This window comes from Heterodontus francisci, chromosome 13 (assembly GCF_036365525.1).
Source record: "Heterodontus francisci isolate sHetFra1 chromosome 13, sHetFra1.hap1, whole genome shotgun sequence".
NCBI classification, from domain to species: Eukaryota; Metazoa; Chordata; class Chondrichthyes; order Heterodontiformes; family Heterodontidae; genus Heterodontus; species Heterodontus francisci.
In genome coordinates, this window is record NC_090383.1 from 21,346,509 (window position 1) to 21,368,231 (window position 21,723).

Consider the following 21,723-nt stretch of genomic DNA (forward strand, 5'->3'; position numbering starts at 1 on the left):
CCCCTTCCCCCCGTCCCCCCTTCCCTTTCCCTCCATGAAATCACACAGCTTACTTGTTAGCTCTTATCCCTGAGCAGGGGTCCTAACAACCCCACTGCCTTGTGGGTGTCTCGGGAGAGGCCAAGGCTAAGGGAGTAAACACTAACAGAAAATCCGGAGCGGAACCCCAAAGGCGGTCATGTGTCACCTTTGGCATGTTTCCGGCAGTTCCTGCAGCCATACCGGTGCCAAACGTCGTACTCTGCACTCCTCTGGACCCCACCAGAAAGGCCGAGAGCGGGGTTTTGACGCTTGGGCAACTCACAACCTCCATACATCTGTCCAGGCATGCGCCATGGAGAGGTCACTCCACAGTCGCCTCACAGCGACCAAAACAACACGGAAGGCAGCAGTTATGGGGAATAAGTCCAGCTCAATTGGCGTAGAGATTGGGCACCACGGGTTGCCTTTGTCGGTGGGAGAGGTCATCGCATCTCACTGGACAGCTACCGCCTCAAAATGGGCAGCCCCCGGTCAGTAAGGTTCTGTCCCGCCACAGTCTACCTGCTTCAATGGGTGCTTGGAGCTCAGAGTCATTGCCCGACAAGTGGACTGTAACACCGCACCAAACAGCATGACAAAAAAAAGGAAAGAAGGTACCAGCCCTTAGTTTTGCAAGCTGGAACGTCAGAACTGTGTGTCTTGGCCCGTCGGAAGACCTTACACAAATCAACGATTCTCGGAAGACCGCCATCATTAACAACGAGCTCAGTAGACTCAATGTGGACATTGCAGCACTTCAGGAGACAAGCCTTCCTGCGAGCGGATCTCTAAGAGAGCAAGACTACACCTTCTTCTGGCAGAGTAGGGATCCTGAAGAACCAAGGCAGCATGGAGTGGGCTTCGCCATCAGAAACTCTTTGCTCAGCATGATAGAGCCACCTTCAAATGGCTCGGAATGCATACCGTCCATCAGACTGCTCACCACCTCTGGTCCAGTACACCTACTGAACATCTATTCTCCAACACTTTGCTCCCCACCTGAAGTTAAAGACCAGTTCTACGAGGAACTCCATAATATTAGTAGCATTCCCAATACTGAATATTTGTTCCTGCTGGGGGACTTTAACGCCAGGATTGGGGCCGACCATGACTCATGGCCCTCCTGCCTTGGGCGCTATGGCATTGGAAGGATGAATGAGAATGCTGGAGTTGTGTACCTATCACAACCTCTGCATCACCAACTCGTTCTTTCATACTAAACCCTGTCACCAGGTTTCATGGAGGCACCCAAGATCACGTCATTGGCACCAGCTGGACCTCATCGACACAAGGTGAGCCTCTATAAACAGTGTCCAAATCACACGCAGCTTCCACAGTGCGGACTGCGACACTGACCACTCCCTGGTGTGTAGCAAGTTTACACTCAAACCAAAGAAGCTGTATCACTCCAAGCAGAAGGGTCGCCCGCGCATCAACACTAACAGAATTTCTTATCCACAGCTGTTACATAAGTTTCAAAATTCACTTGTAAAAGCCCTTCAAAACACTCCCACAGGGGATGCAGAGACCAAGTGGGCCCACATCAGAGACGCCATCTATGAGTCAGCTATGACCACCTGTGGCAAACGTGAGAAGCAGAATGCAGACTGATTTCAATCTCACTTTGAAGAGCTGGAGCCTGTCATAGCCGCCAAGCACATTGCACTGTTGAACTACAAGAAAGCCCCCAGTGAGTTAACATCTGTAGCACTTAAAGCAGCCAGAAGCGCTGCACAAAGAACAGCCAGGCGCTGCGCAAATGACGACTGGCAACACCTATGCAGTCATATTCAGCTGGCCTCCAACACCGGAAACAGAGGAATGTATGATGGCATTAAGAGAGCTTTTGGGCCAACCATCAGGAAGATCGCCCTCCTCAAGTCTAAATCAGGGGACACAATCACTGACCAACACAAGAAAATGGGCCGCTGGGTGGAGCACTACCTAGAACTGTACTCCAGGGAAAATGTTGTCACTGAGACCACCCTCAGTGCAGCCCAGTCTCTGCCAGTCATGGATTAGCTGGACGAACAGCCAACAAAATCAGAACTCAGTGATGCCATTGATTCTTTAGCCAGTGGAAAAGCCCCTGGGAAGGACAGCATTACCCCTGAAATAATCAAGAGTGCCAAGCCTGCTATACTCTCAGCACTCCATGAATTGTTTTGCCTGTGCTGGGATGAGGGAGCAATTCCAAAGGACATGCGCGATGCCAATATCATCACCCTCTGTATGAACAAGGGTGACCGCGGTGACTGCAATAACTACCGTGGAATCTCCCAGCGCAGCATAGTGGGGAAAGTCTTCACTCGAATTGTTTTAAACAGTCTCCAGAAGCTGGCTGAGTGTGTCTACCCTGAGGCACCATGTGGCTTTCGAGCAGAGCGATCCACCATTGACATGCTGTTCTCCCTTCGCCAGCTACAGAAGAAATGCCGCGAACAACAGATGCCCCTCTACATTGCTTTCATAGATCTCACCAAAGCCTTTGACCTCGTCAGCAGATGTGGTCTCTTCAGACTACTAGAAAAGATCGGATGTCCACCAAAGCTACTCAGTATCATCACCTCATTCCACGACAATATGAAAGGCACAATTCAGCATAGCGGCACCTCATCAAACCCCTTTCCTATCCTGAGTGGTGTGAAACAGGGCTGTGTTCTCACCTACACTGTTTGGGATCTTCTTCTCCCTGCTGCTCTCACATGCGTTCAAATCCTAAGAAGAAATTTTCCTCCACACAAGATCAGATGGCAGGTTGTTCAACCTTGCCCGTCTAAGAGCGAAGACCAAAGTACGGAAGGTCCTCATCAGGGCACTTCCCTTTGCTGATGATGCTGCAGTAACATCCCACACAGAAGAGTGTCTGCAGAGACTCATCGACAGGATTGCGGCTGCCTGCAATCAATTTGGCCTAACCATCAGCCTCAAGAAAACGAACATCATGGGACAGGACGTCAGAAATGCCCCATCCATCAATATCGGCGACCACGCTCTGAAAGTGGTTCAAGAGTTCACCTACCTAGTCGCAACTATCACCAGTAACCTGTCTCTTGATGCAGAAATCAACAAATGTATGGGAAAGGCGTCCGCTGCTATTTCCAGACTGGCCAAGAGGGTGTGGGAAAATGGCACACTGACACGGAACACAAAAGTCCGATTGCATCAAGCCTGTGTCCTCAGTACCTTGCTCTACGGCAGCGAGGCCTGGACAATGTATGTCAGCCAAGAGTGACGTCTCAATTCATTCCATCTTCGCTGCCTCCGGAGAATCCTTGGCATCAGGTGGCAGGACCGTATCTCCAACGCAGAAGTCCTCGAGGCGGCCAACATCCCCAGCATATACACCCTACTGAGTCAGCGGCGCTTGAGATGGCTTGGCCATGTGAGCCGCATGGAAGATGGCAGGATCCCCAAGGACACATTGTACAGCGAGCTCACCACTGGTATCAGACCCACCGGCCGTCCACGTCTCCGCTTTAAAGACGTCTGCAAACGCTACATGAAGTCCTGTGACATTGATCACAAGTCCTGGAAGTCAGTTGCCAGTGATCGCCAGAGCTGGCGGACAGCCATAAAGGTGGGGTTGAAGAGTGGCAAGTTGAAGAGACTTAGCAGTTGGCAGGAAAAAAGACAGAAGTGCAAGGAGAGAGCCAACTGTGTAACAGCCCCGACAACCAGTTTTATCTGCAGCACCTGTGGAAGAGTCTGTCACCCTAGAATTGGCCTTTATGGCCACTCCAGGCGCTGCTTCACAAACCACTGACCACTTCCAGGCGCTTACCCATTGTCTCTCGAGCCAAGGAAGCCAAAGAAGAAATAAGAGTCTCTAAACATGTGCCTTCATGTCTGTTGTTTCATTTTGTAGTGTCTCAGAAATACAAGCAGGTAACCCTGATGTTGCTTTTAAAAGTAACAAAGCATTTTGATGAGTGTCTTTTCGATGAGGATATGCTGACTTAGAGGTTTGTTAATTGTTTTCTCTGTATATGGATACAATGCTATTTTTGGGACATTGAGATCTTCTGGTTTTAGGCTTAAAACTGAAATTTACAGGCCGTGTGTCTGACAAAATGACCAAATTATGAATATTGCTTTTCTATAAGTAGCCACTTTCAGCAAACTGGTTTTGTAAATTGTGTGAACCATTTCTAGCTTGTGACTTGGTATTGTTACATAAAAATATGGTACTTTTGAGCAGCAAGACTTTCTTAGCCTTATTGCAAGAGGGTTGTAGTATAAGAGTAACACATGTGCTTTATGAACTGCTTGCTGTACCTATATACTAACTTTCTGTCATTCATGTATGAATCCATCCAAATCCCCCTGAATACTAACATTTACTAGTCTCTCACCTTTAAAAAAATATTCTACTTCCTGTTCTTCCTATTAAAGTGGATAATTTCACATTTTCCACACATTATATTCCATCTGCCACCTTCCTGCCCACTTAACCCATCCATATCCATTTGCAGCCTCTTTGCATCCTCCTCACTGTTTACTTTTTCACCGAGCTCTGTATTATCAGCCAACTTAGATTATTGATACAAGTCATTGATATAGATTGCAAATAGCTGAGACCCAAGCACCGATTTTTGCAGCACCACACGAGTTACTACCTGCCAACTCGGAAGCCACCCATTTATTCCTACTCTGTCTTCTGCACATTAACCAATCCTCAATCCATGCTAGTATACTACCCGAAGCCCATGAACTCTAATCTTATGGAACAACCTCTTGTGTGGCACCTTATCGGATGCCTTTTGAAAATCCAAATACACTACATCCACTGATTCTCCCTTATCTATCCTGTTAGTTACACCCTTAAAAACTAATAGATTTGTAAAACATGATCTTGCTGTCATAAAACAGTGTTGACTGCCTAATCATATAATGATTTTCTAAGTACCCTGTTACAACGTCCCTAATAATAGCTTCTAGCATTTCCCTACGACTGATGTCAGGCTAACTAAACTATCTAAAGCTCCCTGTTTTCATTATCCCTCCTTTCTTGAATAGCAAGGATACATTTGCTACTTTCCATTCAAGGAGACCATTCTAGATTCTAGGGAATTCCGCAAGATCAAAACCAATTAATCCACTATCTCTGCAGCCAGTTATTTTAAAACCTTAGGATTTAGGCTATTAGGTCCAGGAGATTTGTCAGCTTTTAGTCCCATTGATTTCTCTAATGATTTCCTTTTACTAATATTAATTACTAAGTTCTTCACTCTCATTAGACCCTTGGTTCCCCATTGCTTCCTGTATTTTTTGTGCTTTTACTGTGAAGACAGACAAAATATGTAACATCTCTCATTTCCTGATGCTCTGTCGTAATTTTTCACATTTCTGCCCTTAAAGAAACCACATTTATTTTCACTACTCTCTTCCTTTTTACATAACGAACTCTTACAACCTGTTTTCATATTTCTTGTTAGTTACTCTCATATTCTAATTTCTTGGTCATCCTTAATTGATTTCTAAAATGCTCACAATCGTTAGGCTGACTATCCTTTACGGCAACAATATAAGCCTGTTCTTTTAATCTAATACTATTGTTGCAGCCGAAGCTGGAGGAATACAGTTTTTCTAGTTTCATTTCTCCAAGGACACAACACATATTTAAATTTTTTTCCAGTTACCGACATAGTCAGTCAATCATAGACTCTATTTTTATCCCAGAATAAAATAGACCAACCAAGTTTCTTTAATAAACAAAATCATAAATTATAAAACAAGTCTTAACCAGTAACAAAGCAAAGCATTAACACACATATTGAAATATAAAAGTTGCCTTCTACCTTAGCCCCTCACACACATACACAGCTAAACTGAAAAAATAAGAGATTTACTCTTCAGAGCTCTATTACAAAATAAAACAGACAAAAAAAAGAATACTTTGGTCAAATACTTGCTAATTCTCAAAGGAAAAAAAATATGGAAAGACGTCAGAGGTCCTTTGTTTTGGTTTGGCGTCCCAAATATGCGTAGACATCTGCCACTGGGATCTTCCCAGAGCAGTTCTTTTCAGGCGACCTTGAAAATCAGTTTGGGCAGGCTTTCAGGAAAAATGCAGCGACAGAGGTTTCAGGCAGTTTCTTACACTTACTTCTCAGAGATGAAAAAACTGGCAGGCTTTTCAAAGAGCTGGAACAGGCTGAGTTGGGGTTTGTTCTTCGCAGGTTGATTCGTTAACTCCTTTTCAAAACTCTATCCATACCCCAACTGCCTGCCCAAAGCAAAACCAAAAACATCTCAGGAGTCAAGCCTCCTGAATCCTATAAATCTTGACCTATCACCTCTCTGTAAACATCTTTTCCAAGTCAAAAAAGCCCCCTGCTGGGTATTTATCTGAAAACAGGTGCCTTCCAGTAACTGTTGTTTACAAGCCAAGTCCAAAAGACCTTCTGATGACCTCTTTTTAAAACAACACAAATTCCAGCATCTTTGGAATCTTTTTCAGTTTTAAAACACAAATCCTCAATTTAACAAAAAATAAATGGAAGCACTCGTAACACTATAAGAACATAAGAACTAGGAGCAGGAGTAGGCAATTCAGCCCCTCTAGCCTGCTCCGCCATTCAATATGATCATGGCTGATCTCATATTGGCCTCAACTCCACTTTCCTGCCCATTCTCCATAACCCTTCAACCCATTTCTAATTAAAATTCTGTCTATTTCCTCCTTAAATTTACTCAATGTCCCGGCATCCACCGCACTCAGAAGTAATTTCTCCTCAACTCTATTTTATATCTGCTACCCCTTATCCTAAAACTATGATTTCTCATTCTAGATTGCCCCACAAGAGGAAACATCCTCTCTACATCTACTTGGCAATCCATTTAATCATCTTATTTACCTCAATTAGATCTCCTCTCATTCTTCTGAACTCTAGAGAGTAAAGGCCTAAACTGCTCAATCTCTCTTCATAAGACAAACCCCTCATCTCTGGAATCAATCTAGTGAACCTCCTCTGAACTGCCTCCAATGCAACTACATCCCTCCTCAAGTAAGGGGACCAAAACTGTACGCAATACTCCAGGTACAGTCTCACTAATGCCTTGTACAGTTGCAGCAACACTTCCCTACTTTTATACTCTATTCCTTTAGCAATAAATGCCAAAATTCCATTTGCCTTCCTTATTACCTGCTGCACCTGCAAACTAGTTTTCTGCGATTCATTAACAAGGACATTCAGATCCCTCTACACTGAAGCACTCTGAAGTTTCTCTCCATTTAGATAATAATTTGCCTTTCTATTCTTCCGACCAAAATGGATAACCTCACACTTATCCACGTTAAACTCCATCTGCCAAATTTTGGCCCATTCATCTAACCTATCCATATCCATTTGTAAATTTCTTATTTCTTTATTGCAACTTACTACCCCACCTATTTTAGTGTCATCTGCAAATTTGGCTATAGTACCTTCTATCCCTGCATCCAAGTCATTAATATAGATTGTAAACAGTTGGGGCCCGAGGACCGAACCCTGTGGCACCCCACTAGTTGCTTCTTGCCAACCAGAAAAAGGACCCATTTATCCCGATTCTCTGTTTTCTGTTGGTTAGCCAATCCTCTATCCAAGCTAATAAACTGCCCCCAACCCCATGTGATCTTACCTTGTGTATTAACCTTTTGTGCAGCACCTTATATCCACAACTTATCTCATTAGCCATGGTTGGACCACTTTTCTGAGTTCTTATTCCTCAAGGTCTGTATATTTGTTGAGAATTATGAATTATGTATTTAAATGTTTGCCATTGCTTATCCACCCTACCTTGTAATCTAATTTTCCAATCTACCTCAGCCAACTTAACCCTCTTGCCTATGTAATAAGCTTAGTTTAAATTTAAGAACCTAGTTTTATACTTAGCTACATCATCCCAAATCCAACTCTACCTTATTAAGATAACTCTTTCCCAGAGTATCCTTTGTTATATTACTAACTCTATTTCGTTACATACCAAATTGAAAATATCCTGTTCCTTTGTTGGTTCCTTGACATATTATTCTAGAAACTGTCTCAAATGCATTCCATGAATTCATCCTACAAACCACCTTTGCCAATTTGATTTGCCAGTCCATGAGAAGACTAAACTCGCCCATGATTCTTGCATCATGCTCCTCTAATTACTCCATCCAATTTTCTTCTTTGGCCTCCTTGTCTCGAGAGACAACGGGTAAGCGCCTGGAAGTGGTCAGTGGCTTGTGAAGCAGCGCCTGGAGTGGCTATAAAGGCCATTTCTAGAGTGACAGACTCTTCCACAGGTGCTGCAGATAAAATTGGTTGTTGGGGCTGTTACACAGTTGGCTCTCTCCTTGCGCTTCTGTCTTTTTTCCTGCCAACTGCTAAGTCTCTGACTCGCCATTCTTTAACCCCGCCTTTATGGTTGCCCGCCAGCTCTGGCGATCACTGGCAACTGACTCCCATGACTTGTGATCAATGTCACAGGACTTCATGTCGCGTTTGCAGACGTCTTTAAAGCGGAGACATGGACGGCCGGTGGGTCTGGTACCAGTGACGAGCTCACTGTACAATGTGTCCTTGGGGATCCCGCCATCTTCCATGTGGCTCACATGGCCAAGCCATCTCAGGCGCCGCTGGCCTAGTAGGGTGTATATGCTGGGGATGTTGGCCGCCTCGAGGACTTCTGCGTTGGAGATACGGTCCTGCCACCTGATGCCAAGGATTCTCCGGAGGCAGCGAAGATGGAATGAATTGAGACGTCGCTCTTGGCTGACGTACGTTGTCCAGGCCTCACTGCCGTAGAGCAAGGTACTGAGGACACTGTTATAACTACTATTAGTGGACCTATAAACTACTCCCACCAGTGTTTTCTGCTCCAGGTTTCTTAGCTCCACCCAGACTAACTCTACATCCTGATTTTCTAAGCTAAAGTCCTTCCTCACTACGGTTTTCCTTATCTGTTGTTAACAAAGTTACCCCATTTCCTTTTTAATTTTGCAGATCTTTCTAAAAATCAAATACCCTGGAATATTTAGTGCCCAATTCTGGTCACCTGCAACCACATGGCTACCAGATCAAACCCATTTGTCAGTAGTTGCTTTTTGCATTCAAATATAGTTCTCTTAATTTTAACTAATTTCCCTTGATGTGATCTTAGTCACTAATGCCCTGTTACATCTGTTAAACTCTCTGTTCCTTTGAGACACTTTGCTTGTTTTTAGCCAACTCGCTACTCTGCCTTGACTTTTCTCATCAGACATAAATTCACCCTGACTTGAACTCTATCCCCACCTCCCTCAGTAGTTTCAAGCCCTATCTACCGCCCTAGTTAGCCAATTTACCAGGACACTAGCCCAGCCCAATTTAAGTGGAGCCAGTTTCAACAGAACAGCTCCCTTTTTCACCATTACTGGTGCCAATGCCCGAAGAATTGAAACCCCTCCCTCCCACACCACTCTTTTAGCCACACATTTAACCATCTAATCAGTTTACCCCTATGCCAATTTGCATATGACTCAGGTAGCAATCTAGAGTTTATTACCTTTGAGGTCATGCTTTTTAATTTGGACCCTAGCTTCTCAAACTCCCTTAGCAGAATCTCATTCCTCAGTCTACTTGTTCATTGCTTCCTACATGGACCACGACAAGTGGATCCTCCCTCCCCTGCTCCAAGTTCTTCTCCAGCCATGAGGAGATGTCCTTAACTCTTGCACCAGGCAAGCAACAGAGTCTTCAGGACTACTGGTCACAGCTGCAGAGAACAGTATCTATCCCCAACTACTGCCACATTCCTTTTTGCTCCTGCCATTTGAATGGGCTCCATGCTGCCATGATAGATTTGCCCATCCTTCCTGCAGCCTTTGTTCTTCTGCACACAGATAACAACTACCTCGCACCTGTTGGATATAAGCAAAGGCAGGGCCCCTCTACCGCTGCATCTAGGGTCCCCTTACCTACTTGCTGCAGAGTCAAATCCTACTGTCTCTAACCATTAACTAAACATAAACCACGACCTAACCTAAGGGGTGCAACTGCCTCCTGGGTCAAAATGTCCAGGCAACTAGCTCCCTCCCCTCCCTGATACATTGTAATGTCTGCATTTCCAACTCCAGCTCAACAACTCTCAACCCAAGTTGCTCGAGTTAGACACTTACTGCAAATGCAGTTGCCTGGGATCACACTGCTTTCCACCAGCTCTCACATGCTGCAGGCAAGACACACCTCTTGCACTGCCATCTCTGTCTAATCTTGTTTTGTTTACTTAATCAAAATTTATGAGGTTCATTAACTTTGTTTAAAAAGTACTAGTTTAAATTAATTTAATAAAATATTAGTAAGTTATAGGCTCAGAGTTTAAACGACTCCCCTAGCTTACAGAGCAAAAGATTCTATTAATCACCCCATTTACTGTGACATCACTGTAAATAATAAAACAATGCACACATAATTAAAGGTAATTAAAGGCATGTAATTGTTTAAACCAATAGGCAGACAGGGGATATTAAATCAGGATAATAAACACTATGAAGAACAATTCATTGCAAAGGAAATTATGCATAGAAGGTTTTACTCCTTAAATCAGATTTAAAACAAGATTAAATGGGATTATAAACAATTGGATACTAAATGTAACATTAGACAAAGGAATGACATTCTGGGAACAGGCTGGTGTAAAGTGAGATTTGGATTGGTGTGCTATGTTAGGAAACTTTGCAAGCAAGGTGACATTGTTTTGCAACTGTTCCTGGCAATATTATTGCTAACTGCTGATGATAAACTGAGGCAGTATTTAAAAAGTAATGAATATGTGCATAGAAGGGTGATGTTGACAAAGAATTTGTGCACTATCTGAAGATACCAGTTAGAGAAAATGAAGGAGTCTGAAAAGCTGAAATATCTATTGCTGTTCCAGGGTAAGTGGTGCCTGCCTGTGTGGTTGGGATGTGCTGTAGAGCTTCTGTGGCTTCTCTATGGATGAAGAATTTCCTAACTCTACTAGTTGATCAATGGAACTTAAAAGAGGATTAATGTTTGGAGTGAGGAAGATATTGCATTACACACTGTTTGGTTTGGTGGTTAAATTTTGCCTGACACCAACAGAATCAAAAACAAAGAATGACTAATTTGGGGATAAGATATTGGTGCCTATTCCGACTCGAAAGTAGATGTTACCCTGTAGACAGAAGCCTTACGGGTGGTTGTAAATTTAGATTGTAAAAGAATTATGTGTACTTAATGTATTTAAGAAGTGAAAAGAAAGTTGCTCACTTAGAAGTTGCTAAATTAATTACAAATAATAGTAAGAGATCAGAATTCGATTTCTTCATACTCAAAGAAGGGGCTGGAAAATACCCTATTTGTGTATAAATATATATGTAGGATTAGGATTTGGTTTAATCTGAACCGTACCCATCAGTGTTGTACCTCAGTGTTATAGTGACAGACCCATATCCATCAGTGTTGTACCTCAGTGTTATAGTGACAGACCCATATCCATCAGTGCTGTACCCCAGTGTTATCGTGACAGACCCGTACCCATCAGTGTTGTACCTCAGTGTTATAGTGACAGACCCATATCCATCAGTGCTGTACCCCAGTGTTATACTATAAAAGCACTGTACCCATGTTATACCATGACAGATCTGAAGCCATCAGTGCTGTACCCCACTACAACAACAACTTGCATTTACGTTCTGCCTTTAACACATAGGAAAATGTCCCAGATCACTCAAAATTGACACCCTGCCACATCCGGAGATATTAGGACAGATGACCAAAAGCTTGGAGGGTTTAAGGAGTGTTTTAAAAGGAGAGAGGGGTGAAGAAGCAGAAGTTTAGTGAGGGAATTCCAGAGCTTAGGCTCTAGGCAGCTGAAGGCACAGCCATCAGCGGTGGAGCAAAGACAATCAGGGATACGCAAGAGGCCAGAATTGGAGAACCGCTGTTATCTCAGAGATTAAAGGGCTGGAGGAGGTTAGGGAGATAGGGAGGGTGAGGCCATAGAGGGTTTTGAAAACAAGGATGAGAATTTCAAAATTGAGGCTCCACCACTGGAGGCAATGTCAGTATGAGGTGATAGGTAAATGTGACTTAGTGAGAGTTAGGATACAGACAGCAGAGTTTTCAATGAGCTTAAGTTTACAGAAGGTGCAAGATGGGAAGCCAGCCAGGAGAGCATTGGAATAGTTGAGTTTAGAGGTAGCAAAGGCACCTGAATCTCCAGTTGTACAGAGAAAGACCTGTGCCCAGCAGTACTGTACACAATGTTATACAATAACAGACCTGTGCCCACCAGTACTGTACACAATGTTATACAATAACAGACCTGTGCCCACCAGTACTGTACACAATGTTATACAATAACAGACTTGAACCCACCAGTATTATACCCCAGTGTTATACAGTGACAGACCAGGACAGATCCATACTGTGCTCCCATGACATACACAGTGACATACCCTGAACCCACCGCTACTCTAGTGACAGATCTGCATCCACCAGCACTGTAACCCATTGTTATACAGTGACAGACCACAACCCACCTGTACTATATCACTTTATACAGTGGCAAACCTAATCCCACCAGTACCGTAGCCCAGTGTTATAGTAACAGACCCTTGTGCAATAGTGGCAGACCCATACCCAGTGCTATACAGTGACAGATCTAAATGTACCAGTACTGTACTCCAGTTGTATAGTGAGAGACCCCTAACCCAGTGTACTCTAGAATATGTTGGCAGACCATTTCCAGACCAGTGCTAAAGAGCGACAGATGTGTACCCAACAGTACTTTACCCCAGCGCTATAATGACTGTATAAAAACACTAGTTAGGCCACAGCTGGAATACTGTGTACAGTTCTGGGCACCACACTCTAGGAAGGATGTGATTGCACTGGAGAGGATGCAGAGGAGATTCACCAGAATGTTGCCTGGGCTGGAGCATTTCAACTATGAAGAGAGACTGAAAAGGCTAGGGTTGTTTTCCTTCAAGCAGAGAAGGTTGAGGGGAGATATGATTGCGGTATACAAAATTATGAGGGGCATTGATAGGTTAGATAGGAAGAAACATTTTCCCTTAGCGGAAGGGACAATAACCGGGGGCATAGATTTAAGGTAAGGGGCAGGAAGTTTAGAGGGGATGAGGAAAAAAATGTTCACCCAGAGGGTGGTTGGAATCTGGAACGCACTGCCTGAAGAGGTGGTAGAGGCAGGAACCCTCTCAACATTTAGAAGTATTTAGATGAGTACTTGAAATGCCATAGCATACAAGGCTACGGGCCAAGTGCTGGAAAATGGGATTAGAATAGTTAGGTGCTTGATGGCCGGCACAGACATGATGGGCCAAAGGGCCTGTTTCTGTGCTGTATAATTCTATGAATCTATGACAGACCTGAACCCATCAATACTATAACAGAGTTATCTGTACCCCAATAATACAGTAACAGACCTGTATCCAACGGTACCATATCTGTGTTACAGTGATAGATCTCAACCCACCTGTACTGTACCCCAATGTATTACAGTTACAGACCTCAACCCACCTGTACTGTACGCATGTTACAAATTGACATTCCTGAACCCCAATGTTGTACACTGACAGACGTCAATCCACCAGTGCTGTACCCCACAGTAATACAATGACAGACCTGTATCTCATTGTTCCAATGACAGACTTGTACCTACTATTAATGTAATGTTACACATGGACAGACCTCTACCCAACAGTACTGTACCCCAGTCTTACAGTGACAGACTTGTACCCAAGTGCACTGTAACCCAGCATCGTACAGTGACAGACCTGAATCGACATGTACATGTTCTACATTGATAGACCAGTGACATACATTGACAGAATGTGAACCCAACAGTACTGTACCCTAATGTTTTGCAATGACAGACCTGAAACTACCAGTACTGTGCCACCCCCTGTGCTTTACAACACAAAAATAATTTATATTTATATTGCACTTTTTAACATTGTGAAATGTTCCAAGGCGCTTCACAGGAGCAATTAGCAAACAATATTTGGCACTGCGCCATATAAGGAGATATTACAACATGTGACCAAAAGCTTGGTCAAAGAGGTAGGTTTTAAGAAGCCTCTTAAAGTAGGAGACAGAGGTGGAGATATAGTGAGAGAAAGTTCCAGATCTTGGGGCCGATGCAGCAGAGGACGCAGCTGCCGATGGTGAAGCAAAGAAAACTGGGGATGCACTGGATCAGAACTGCAGCGTTGAAGGGTGAGAGGAGATTACAGAGATAAAGGAGGGGCATGGCATGCAGGGATTTGAAAACAAGTATGAGAGGGTTTTAAAGAGAGAGAGACTTTGCTGGCTCAGAAGTCAACGTAGTCAGTGAGCACAAGGTGAACAGAACTTAATGCATGATTTTCCTGCAGGCTTCGGGATCCCGACATCAGGACCAAATGGGGGTCCCGAGCCTGCACTTGCCGGGAGCCAGACTGGCGGAGCTATTTTCCCACAGGTGGCCTCCCAATTGACTGCCTCCGCACTCGCCACCCTTAAGTGGGCTCCCTATGCTGCTGGCTCAGAGAGTTGGCAGCTCTAGAGCCTCGGCAGGTCTGTTGTCCAGTGACAGACTTGTACCCAATGCTGTACCCGTTATATAGTGACAGACTTGTACCTATCAGTAACTGTACTTGTTATTCAATGACAGACCTGTACCCCTCCAGTACTGCAATTCAGTGTTATATGGTGAGTGACAACTGAATGGCTTTCGAGGGCACGACAAGGGGTTGTTAAGAGTCAACCACATTGTTATGGATCTGGAGTCACATATAAACCAGACCAGCTAAAGACAGCAGATGTCCTTAACCTAAAGAGCAGTTTAAAAATATCTGGAAACAAAGAGCCGGTATCAGTAAAAGTGACCATGAAGTTATCGGATTGTCGTAAAAGTCCAAGTGGTACACTAATGTCCTTTAGGGAAGGAAACCTGCCGTCCTTACTCGGTCTGGTAACATCGCATACCTACATGATGGACGTGATTTCCAAAATGGGGTTTGGGAGGGAATCTGCAATTGGATCAAACTGCTCTACACAAACATCAGTAGCGCAGTCTCAATCAATGGGTGGGAATCAGATAGTTTCCCGATCCAGTCTGGAGTCAGACAGGGCTGTCCTCTCTCCCCTGTCTTGTTTGTTTACTGTATTGAACCCTTTGCTGAGTATATTAGGAAGGATGCGAGCATAAGAGGGGTGACAATCCCAGGCAGTAGAGGCACTCAGGTTAAAACCTCCCTGTACATGGATGACGTCACTAACTTCTGCTCGGATCCGCTGTCTGTGCGCAGACTGATGAGCATCTGCCACCAGTTCGAACTGGCCTCGGGAGCCAAAGTTAACCACAGCAAGAGTGAGGCCATGTTCTTTGGGAACTGGGCTGACTGGTCCTTTGACCCCTTCACCGTTAGGTTAGATTACCTGAAGGTGCTGGGGATATGGTTCGGAAGGGCCGGGGCGTGCACCAATACCTGGAAGGAGCAAGTAGCCAAGGTACAACAAAAGTTGAGCATGTGGCAGCAGCGACCTCTCTCCATTATGGGTAAAAGTCTGGTCAGCAGGTGCGAGGCGCTCATGTTGTTGGTGTATGTGGTGCAGGTCTCGCCCAGACCCCACTCCTGATCCAAAATTGACCGGGTCTGGAGGGACACGATGTTCAAACCTCTAGATAAGGGTGGGAAAAATGTACCCAATGTTGCCCTCATCCTGATGACTACCTTCACGTGCGGCTGCATCAAGCTGTGCGTAGATCCCCAGTATGCAAACTCCACGTGTCACTGCATGCTGAGGTTCTATCTGTCCCCGTTGTTGCGAAGGATGGATATGGTCACATTGCCACGGAACGCTCCGTCCAGTTGGACCGTGCCGTACCACCTATCGTTCGTGGAAAAGTTTCTGTGGTAAACACCTTAGACCACAAATCCATCAGGCAGTGGTCTGCAAGGAATGTCAAGGCCCTACGGGAAAAGGAGACGGTGGATCCTGTCAGATGGTTCCCCGAGCAGACTGACAAAGTCATGTGGCAGAATGCCTCACCAGAACTTTCAAACAAGTACCAAGATGTAGCTTGGCTGGTGGTGAGAAGAGCCCGCCTCGTACACCCGGAGTCTCACCCCCTCCGCAGAATGCCCTCGAGGTGGCTGTGGTGGGGAAGAAATGGTTTCCCACCTCCTTCTGGAATGTGTCTTTGCAAAGCAGGTGTGTAAAGAGATGCAGTGGTTTTTGTCGAGGTTCATCCCAAGCAGCTCTGTAACAGGAGTCTGTGCTCTACGGGCTGTTCCCAGGGATGCACACCAAGATGAACATCAACTGCTGCTGGAGGACTATCAATTCGGTGAAAGACGCCCTTTGGTCTGCCCGAAACATGCTGGTCTTCCAGCGCAAAGAGTTGTCCACGACCGAATGTTGCAGACTGGCACATTCCAAGGTCCAGGACTACATACTGAGGGACACACTAAAGCTTGGGGCAGTCAGTGCCAATTCTCAATGGGGAAAGACCACTGTGTAAGGTCCCCCCACCAAGGTGAACTGTGGGGCTGGACCCATGGAAAACCCCTCGAACTGTATCCAGAAAATATTTGTTTGCTGTAAAATGTACATGGCAGGTAAAATGAAATGGAAGGGTTGTGAGGCAATTGACTCCTGTATTGAAGGAAACTGATCTCCTTTGCACACCTTGTATTGTTTGACTTGGTGCTGTTTGGAACTTGTGTCATGCAGGTCCCCACCTGACAAGACTGGGGCACACATTATTTTGCCACATGAACATTAAAACTTAAAATTGCTGCTGGGAAGAAAAGAGGGCCTATTGCAAGGAATTGCCAGGCCCCTCGCCGGAAAGATCTTTTTTGCATACTGGCAGACAGTGTTGGAACAAAGGACCCAGTCCCTGTTTCGCCAATACACAAAAGACCTGGTCAGGCCAGTTCAGTCACATGACTAACTGGCTGTTTGAATTTGAACTTGCCAGAGAGTGTATGAAACTCAGAAAGCTGTTTGCTCCTGGACTGGAAAAGACCTCTCTCCTGTCTGCTCTCATCTCTCTCACCAGCTTCGGAAACCATTGAAGACACATGAACCCCAAGAGAGAAAAGTCTCCTACAGTGAACAAGGTTTAAGAAGAATACTGTGCCCCAACAAAAAGCAAGACCATATCTTCAATCAAGGACTACAGCGAGCTCGAAACACACAAACAAGATATTGCCTCAAACTGTTCTACTTATCGTTTCTTCTGCTCTTTCCTGTCTCTATTTTGCATGTACGTATCACGTATGCATGCTAGCGTGGGGCGCAGTGTGTATCCGTGGGCATTAACCAAATTAGAGTTTGAGTTCAAGTTTGAATAAATTTCACTTTTCTTTAAACCTCAGAAGGCCTGTTTGGGCTCATTTCTTTGTCTCATAATTGGAAAGCAGTGAACAAGGATTCACCTAGGGGGAGCTCAAAACACTGTGTTTAAAAATTAAAACCCTGTTGCAATAAGACCAGGTGAAGGCTGAAAGAGTACCGTAGACACCTTTCTCACCTGGTCGTTACACTTGGTTGACTCTGAACTGCTCCCTGAAGTGACCTAGTAAGCCACTCCCTGTACAAGGGGCAAGTAGGGATGAGCAATAAATTCTTCTCTTAACCACTTCACCAAAAAAAAGTAGCTGGCTATTCCCAACATGGTTATAGATGGATAAAAGCAAAATACTGCAGCTGCTGGATATCTGAAATAAAAACAAAGAAATGCTGGAAATACTCAGCAAGTCTGGCAGCATCTGTGGAGAGAGAAGCAGAGTTAACATTTCAGGTCAGTGACCCTTTATCAGAATTGCTGTTCTGATGAAGGGTCACAGACCTTAAAACATTAACTTTGCTTCTCTCCCCACAGATGCTGCCAGACCTGCTGAGAATTTCCAGCATTTCTTTGTTTTTATTTATGGTTACAGGCGGTATCTTCCTTTGCCCAAATTTGCTGCCCTACTTACCCAACTCAATATCAGTGACTACTCTTTAAAAAGCAGTTGGTTAGCTCTGAAACTCTTTGGGATGAGTTACAGATCCTGTAAAGCAATATTATAATGGCAAGAAGACGGAACCCAGGACTGGGAACAGGGCCAAAAAAGTGGTGAGGAAATTCCTGGGTGAGCAGAGAGTTGGGTGTGGGGGATCCAGGCTCATGGCTGCAGTAATGAAGGAGATGCGGAGCAGCACAGCCGCTGCCCAGGGTCGCCCTGTGTGTGTGTGTGTACCAGGCTGTTCCAGACTCGGTGGGAACGGGGAGGACACTGGGCTCACTCATTAAACCAGCGGCTCTTCACAAACCCAGGGCCCTCGCAATTAACCATTTCACTGCTGATTTCTGAGGTTCCTCCTTTACAGACACAAACAGTGAAGAGAATGCAACCTCCTCTTCCTCTTCCTCACCCATCCCCCTTTTTACCCTCCCCCCCCCCCTCATGTCCTACCCACTCCATCCCTTCCTGATGGCTCCTACCTGCGATGTCCCAGAGCTGGAGCCGGATGACAGTGCTGGGATCCCAGTTCAGGACTTTCAGGGCGAAATCGACGCCGATGGTGGCGCGGTAATTCTGCGAGAAGAGCCGGTGGACGTAGCGCTTGATGAAGCTCGTCTTCCCCACCCCGAGCTCCCCGATCACCAGCACCTTAAAGAGGTGCTCGGTCCCGGTGTCCGGACTGCCCGCCATCTGTCCACCTCACCGCTTCCGCATTCCCGGACACCGCCCTCCGGCCGCCCCCAACTCCTCCTCCTCCTCCACCTCCAGCTCCACATAAGCTGCACGAAGGCGGAGGGAGGAATGTGTTCTGAGGGAAGCCTGGCTAGGGGAGGGGAATGAATGGGCGTGGTGGATAAATAATGTCCGGAAAAAGATGAGCACAGTTGATTGTAGAGTTTCCTGGGATTCATGGTAGTTTGGGATCAGTCTCTGGCTCAGTTTTAACACCATGTTTGCAGAGAGAGGAGTGGGTTGGGTGGAATTGAGGGGGTGGTGGAGAGAAAGAGGAGCAAGGGTTTTTTACAGCCTCACTGGTATAAAGAGGTTATTAATCTGGCCAGTTTGTACACACTGCTAAAATTCAGCTAGTAAAGGCACCCTGTGCCCTTAGAGACCCCATTTCCTGGTTTAGCCCCTTTAATAGTAGCCTACTAATTACTGATGGCAGCGAGGCCTGGACAACGTATGTCAGCCAAGAGAGACGTCTCAATTCATTCCATCTTCGCTGCCTCCGGAGAATACTTGGCATCAGGTGGCAGGACCGTATCTCCAACACAGAAGTCCTCGAGGCGGCCAACATCCCCAGCTTATACACACTACTGAGTCAGCGGCGCCTGAGATGGCTTGGCCATGTGAGCCGCATGGAAGATGGCAGGATCCCCAAAGACACATTGTACAGCGAGCTCGCCACTGGTATCAGACCCACCGGCCGTCCATGTCTCCGCTTTAAAGACGTCTGCAAGCGCAACATGAAATCCTGTGACATTGATCACAAGTCGTGGGAGTCAGTTGCCAGCGTCCGCCAGAGCTGGCGGGCAGCCGTAAAGGCGGGGCTAAAGTGTGGCGAGTCGAAGAGACTTAGTAGTTGGCAGGAAAAAAGACAGAGGCGCAAGGGGAGAGCCAACTGTGTAACAGCCCTGACAAACAAATTTTTCTGCAGCACCTGTGGAAGAGCCTGTCACTCTAGAATTGGCCTTTATAGCCACTCCAGGCGCTGCTTCACAAACCACTGACCACCTCCAGGCGCTTATCCATTGTCTCTCGAGATAAGGAGGCCAAAGAAGAAGAACTAATTACTGACCACACATGGTCACTTAGTTCCACTCACCAATCAGATGTGTAAAGGTTTCTATCTGCTGCTTGACTAAGGAGAGCATCGGAGCTGTACCGACAAATCAGTTTGCGGAAAAAGCCTGAGGCAATGGACCAGCTCACCCATGCCACCAACACACCAACCTAAGGAGCTTTCTGTCCCCAGTGTTGCGAAGGATGGGTCTGGCCACATTGCTGTGGAATGCTCCATTCAGTTGGACTGTGCCGTACTACCTATCCTTCGTGGAAAGGTTTATGCAGGAAAAAGTTTATGCAGGGGCGGCATAGTGGTGCAGTGGTTAGCACCGCAGCCTCACAGCTCCAGTGACCCAGGTTCAGTTCTGGGTACTGCCTGTGCGGAGTTTGCAAGTTCTCCCTGTGACCACGTGGGTTTTCGCCGGCTGCTCCGGTTTCCTCCCACAGCCAAAGACTTGCAGGTTGATAGGTAAATTGGCCATTGTAAATTGCCCCTAGTGTAGGTAGGTGGTAGGAGAATGGTGGGGATGTGGTAGGGAATATGGGATTAATGTAGGATTAATATAAATGGGTGGTTGTTGGTCAGCACAGACTCAGTGGGCCTGTTTCAGTGCTGTATCTCTAAATAAAAATTTTTTTAAAACGCCTTTGACCACAAGGCAGTGGTCTGCACGGAATGTCCTCAAGGGCCTGCAGGAAATGGAGATGGTGGATCCTGTCGGATGGTTCCCCAAGCAGACTGTCAAACTCATTTGACAGAATGCCTCATCACCAGAACTTTCAAACAAGCACCAAGACATAGCAGTGGTGGTGCAAAGGGCCCTCCCCGTCAGATCCTTCCTGCACACCCGGAGTCTCAAGACCTCCGCATGCTGTCCTCGAGGTGGTTGTGATGGGGAAGAGACCATCATCCACCTCCTTCTGGAATGTGCCTTTGCAAAGCAGGTGTGGAAAGAGATGCAGTTGTTTTTGTTGAGGTTCATCCCAAGCAACTCTGTAACACAGGAGTCTGTGCTCTACAGGCTGGAGGACCATCAATTCGGTGAAAGACGCTCTTTGGTCTGCCCGAAACTTGCTGGTCTTCCAGCGCAAAGAGTTGTCCATGACCGAGTGTTGCAGACTGGCACATTCCAAGGTCCAGGACTACGTGCTGAGGGACGCACTAAAGCTTGGGGTAGCCGCTGCAAAGGCTCAATGGGGAAAGGCCACAGTGTAAGGTCCCCCCCACCAAGCTGAACTGAGGGGCTGGAACCGATGTAAAAAAATCCTTCGAGCTGTATGCACCAAAATATGTTTCTGCTGTGTAATGCAAATGTACATTGCATATAAAAAGGAATGGTAAGAGTTGTGAGGCAACTCACGTTCTGTATCGAAGGAATCTGATGGCTATTGTACTTTCCGAAATGTCAATTTGAACTGTTTTGAACTGTTTTGTGATCTTTTTACAAATTTTTATGAATAAAATATATTTTTGGGGGAAAAAACAGCTTAAGGATCTTTTATGATTGGAGCTTCTTTTACTTCAGTGTCCAGGGCAAAGGCTCTCTGTGGCTGTTGAATAAAGATGGAGACCATGTCCTGCAGCACCCCTGTTGCCACCCAACCCCCTCATTTTCTTCTTAGTTTTGTCTCCCCCTCATTCGCCATTAATTCCTTGCTGCAAACAGTTCCACATCTGGTGGGCACTCTGTGACAAACATGGCTGCCCTGGCCACAATGATCATCAATAACCATAGATTTGGTATGACTTCATATCCACATTTTATAAGATTGCTATTATGATCTTTGCCTCTATTCTACATATGTAATAATGTTTACGATTTAACTGGTCCTTGTGCACTGATGTGGCTCCAGTACGCACGCAAGACAAGAAAAAGCCTTTGAAACAGTTTCCTGCCTAGTATGATCTTGTGCCA

The 21,723-nt window shown here is 45.7% G+C and overlaps 1 protein-coding gene across 1 annotated transcript in view; it reads right to left on the reverse strand.

Annotated features, from left to right (window-relative positions):
* Window positions 1–18,765, reverse strand: part of rab32a (RAB32a, member RAS oncogene family) — a 43,250-nt gene extending 24,485 nt beyond the window's left edge. The window contains exon 1 of the mRNA XM_068045755.1: window positions 18,499–18,765. Coding sequence (XP_067901856.1) covers window positions 18,499–18,709 — 211 coding nt within the window. The 5' untranslated portion in view covers window positions 18,710–18,765. The remainder of the gene's footprint in view (window positions 1–18,498) is intronic.
* Between the last annotated feature and the right edge of the window lie 2,958 nt (window positions 18,766–21,723).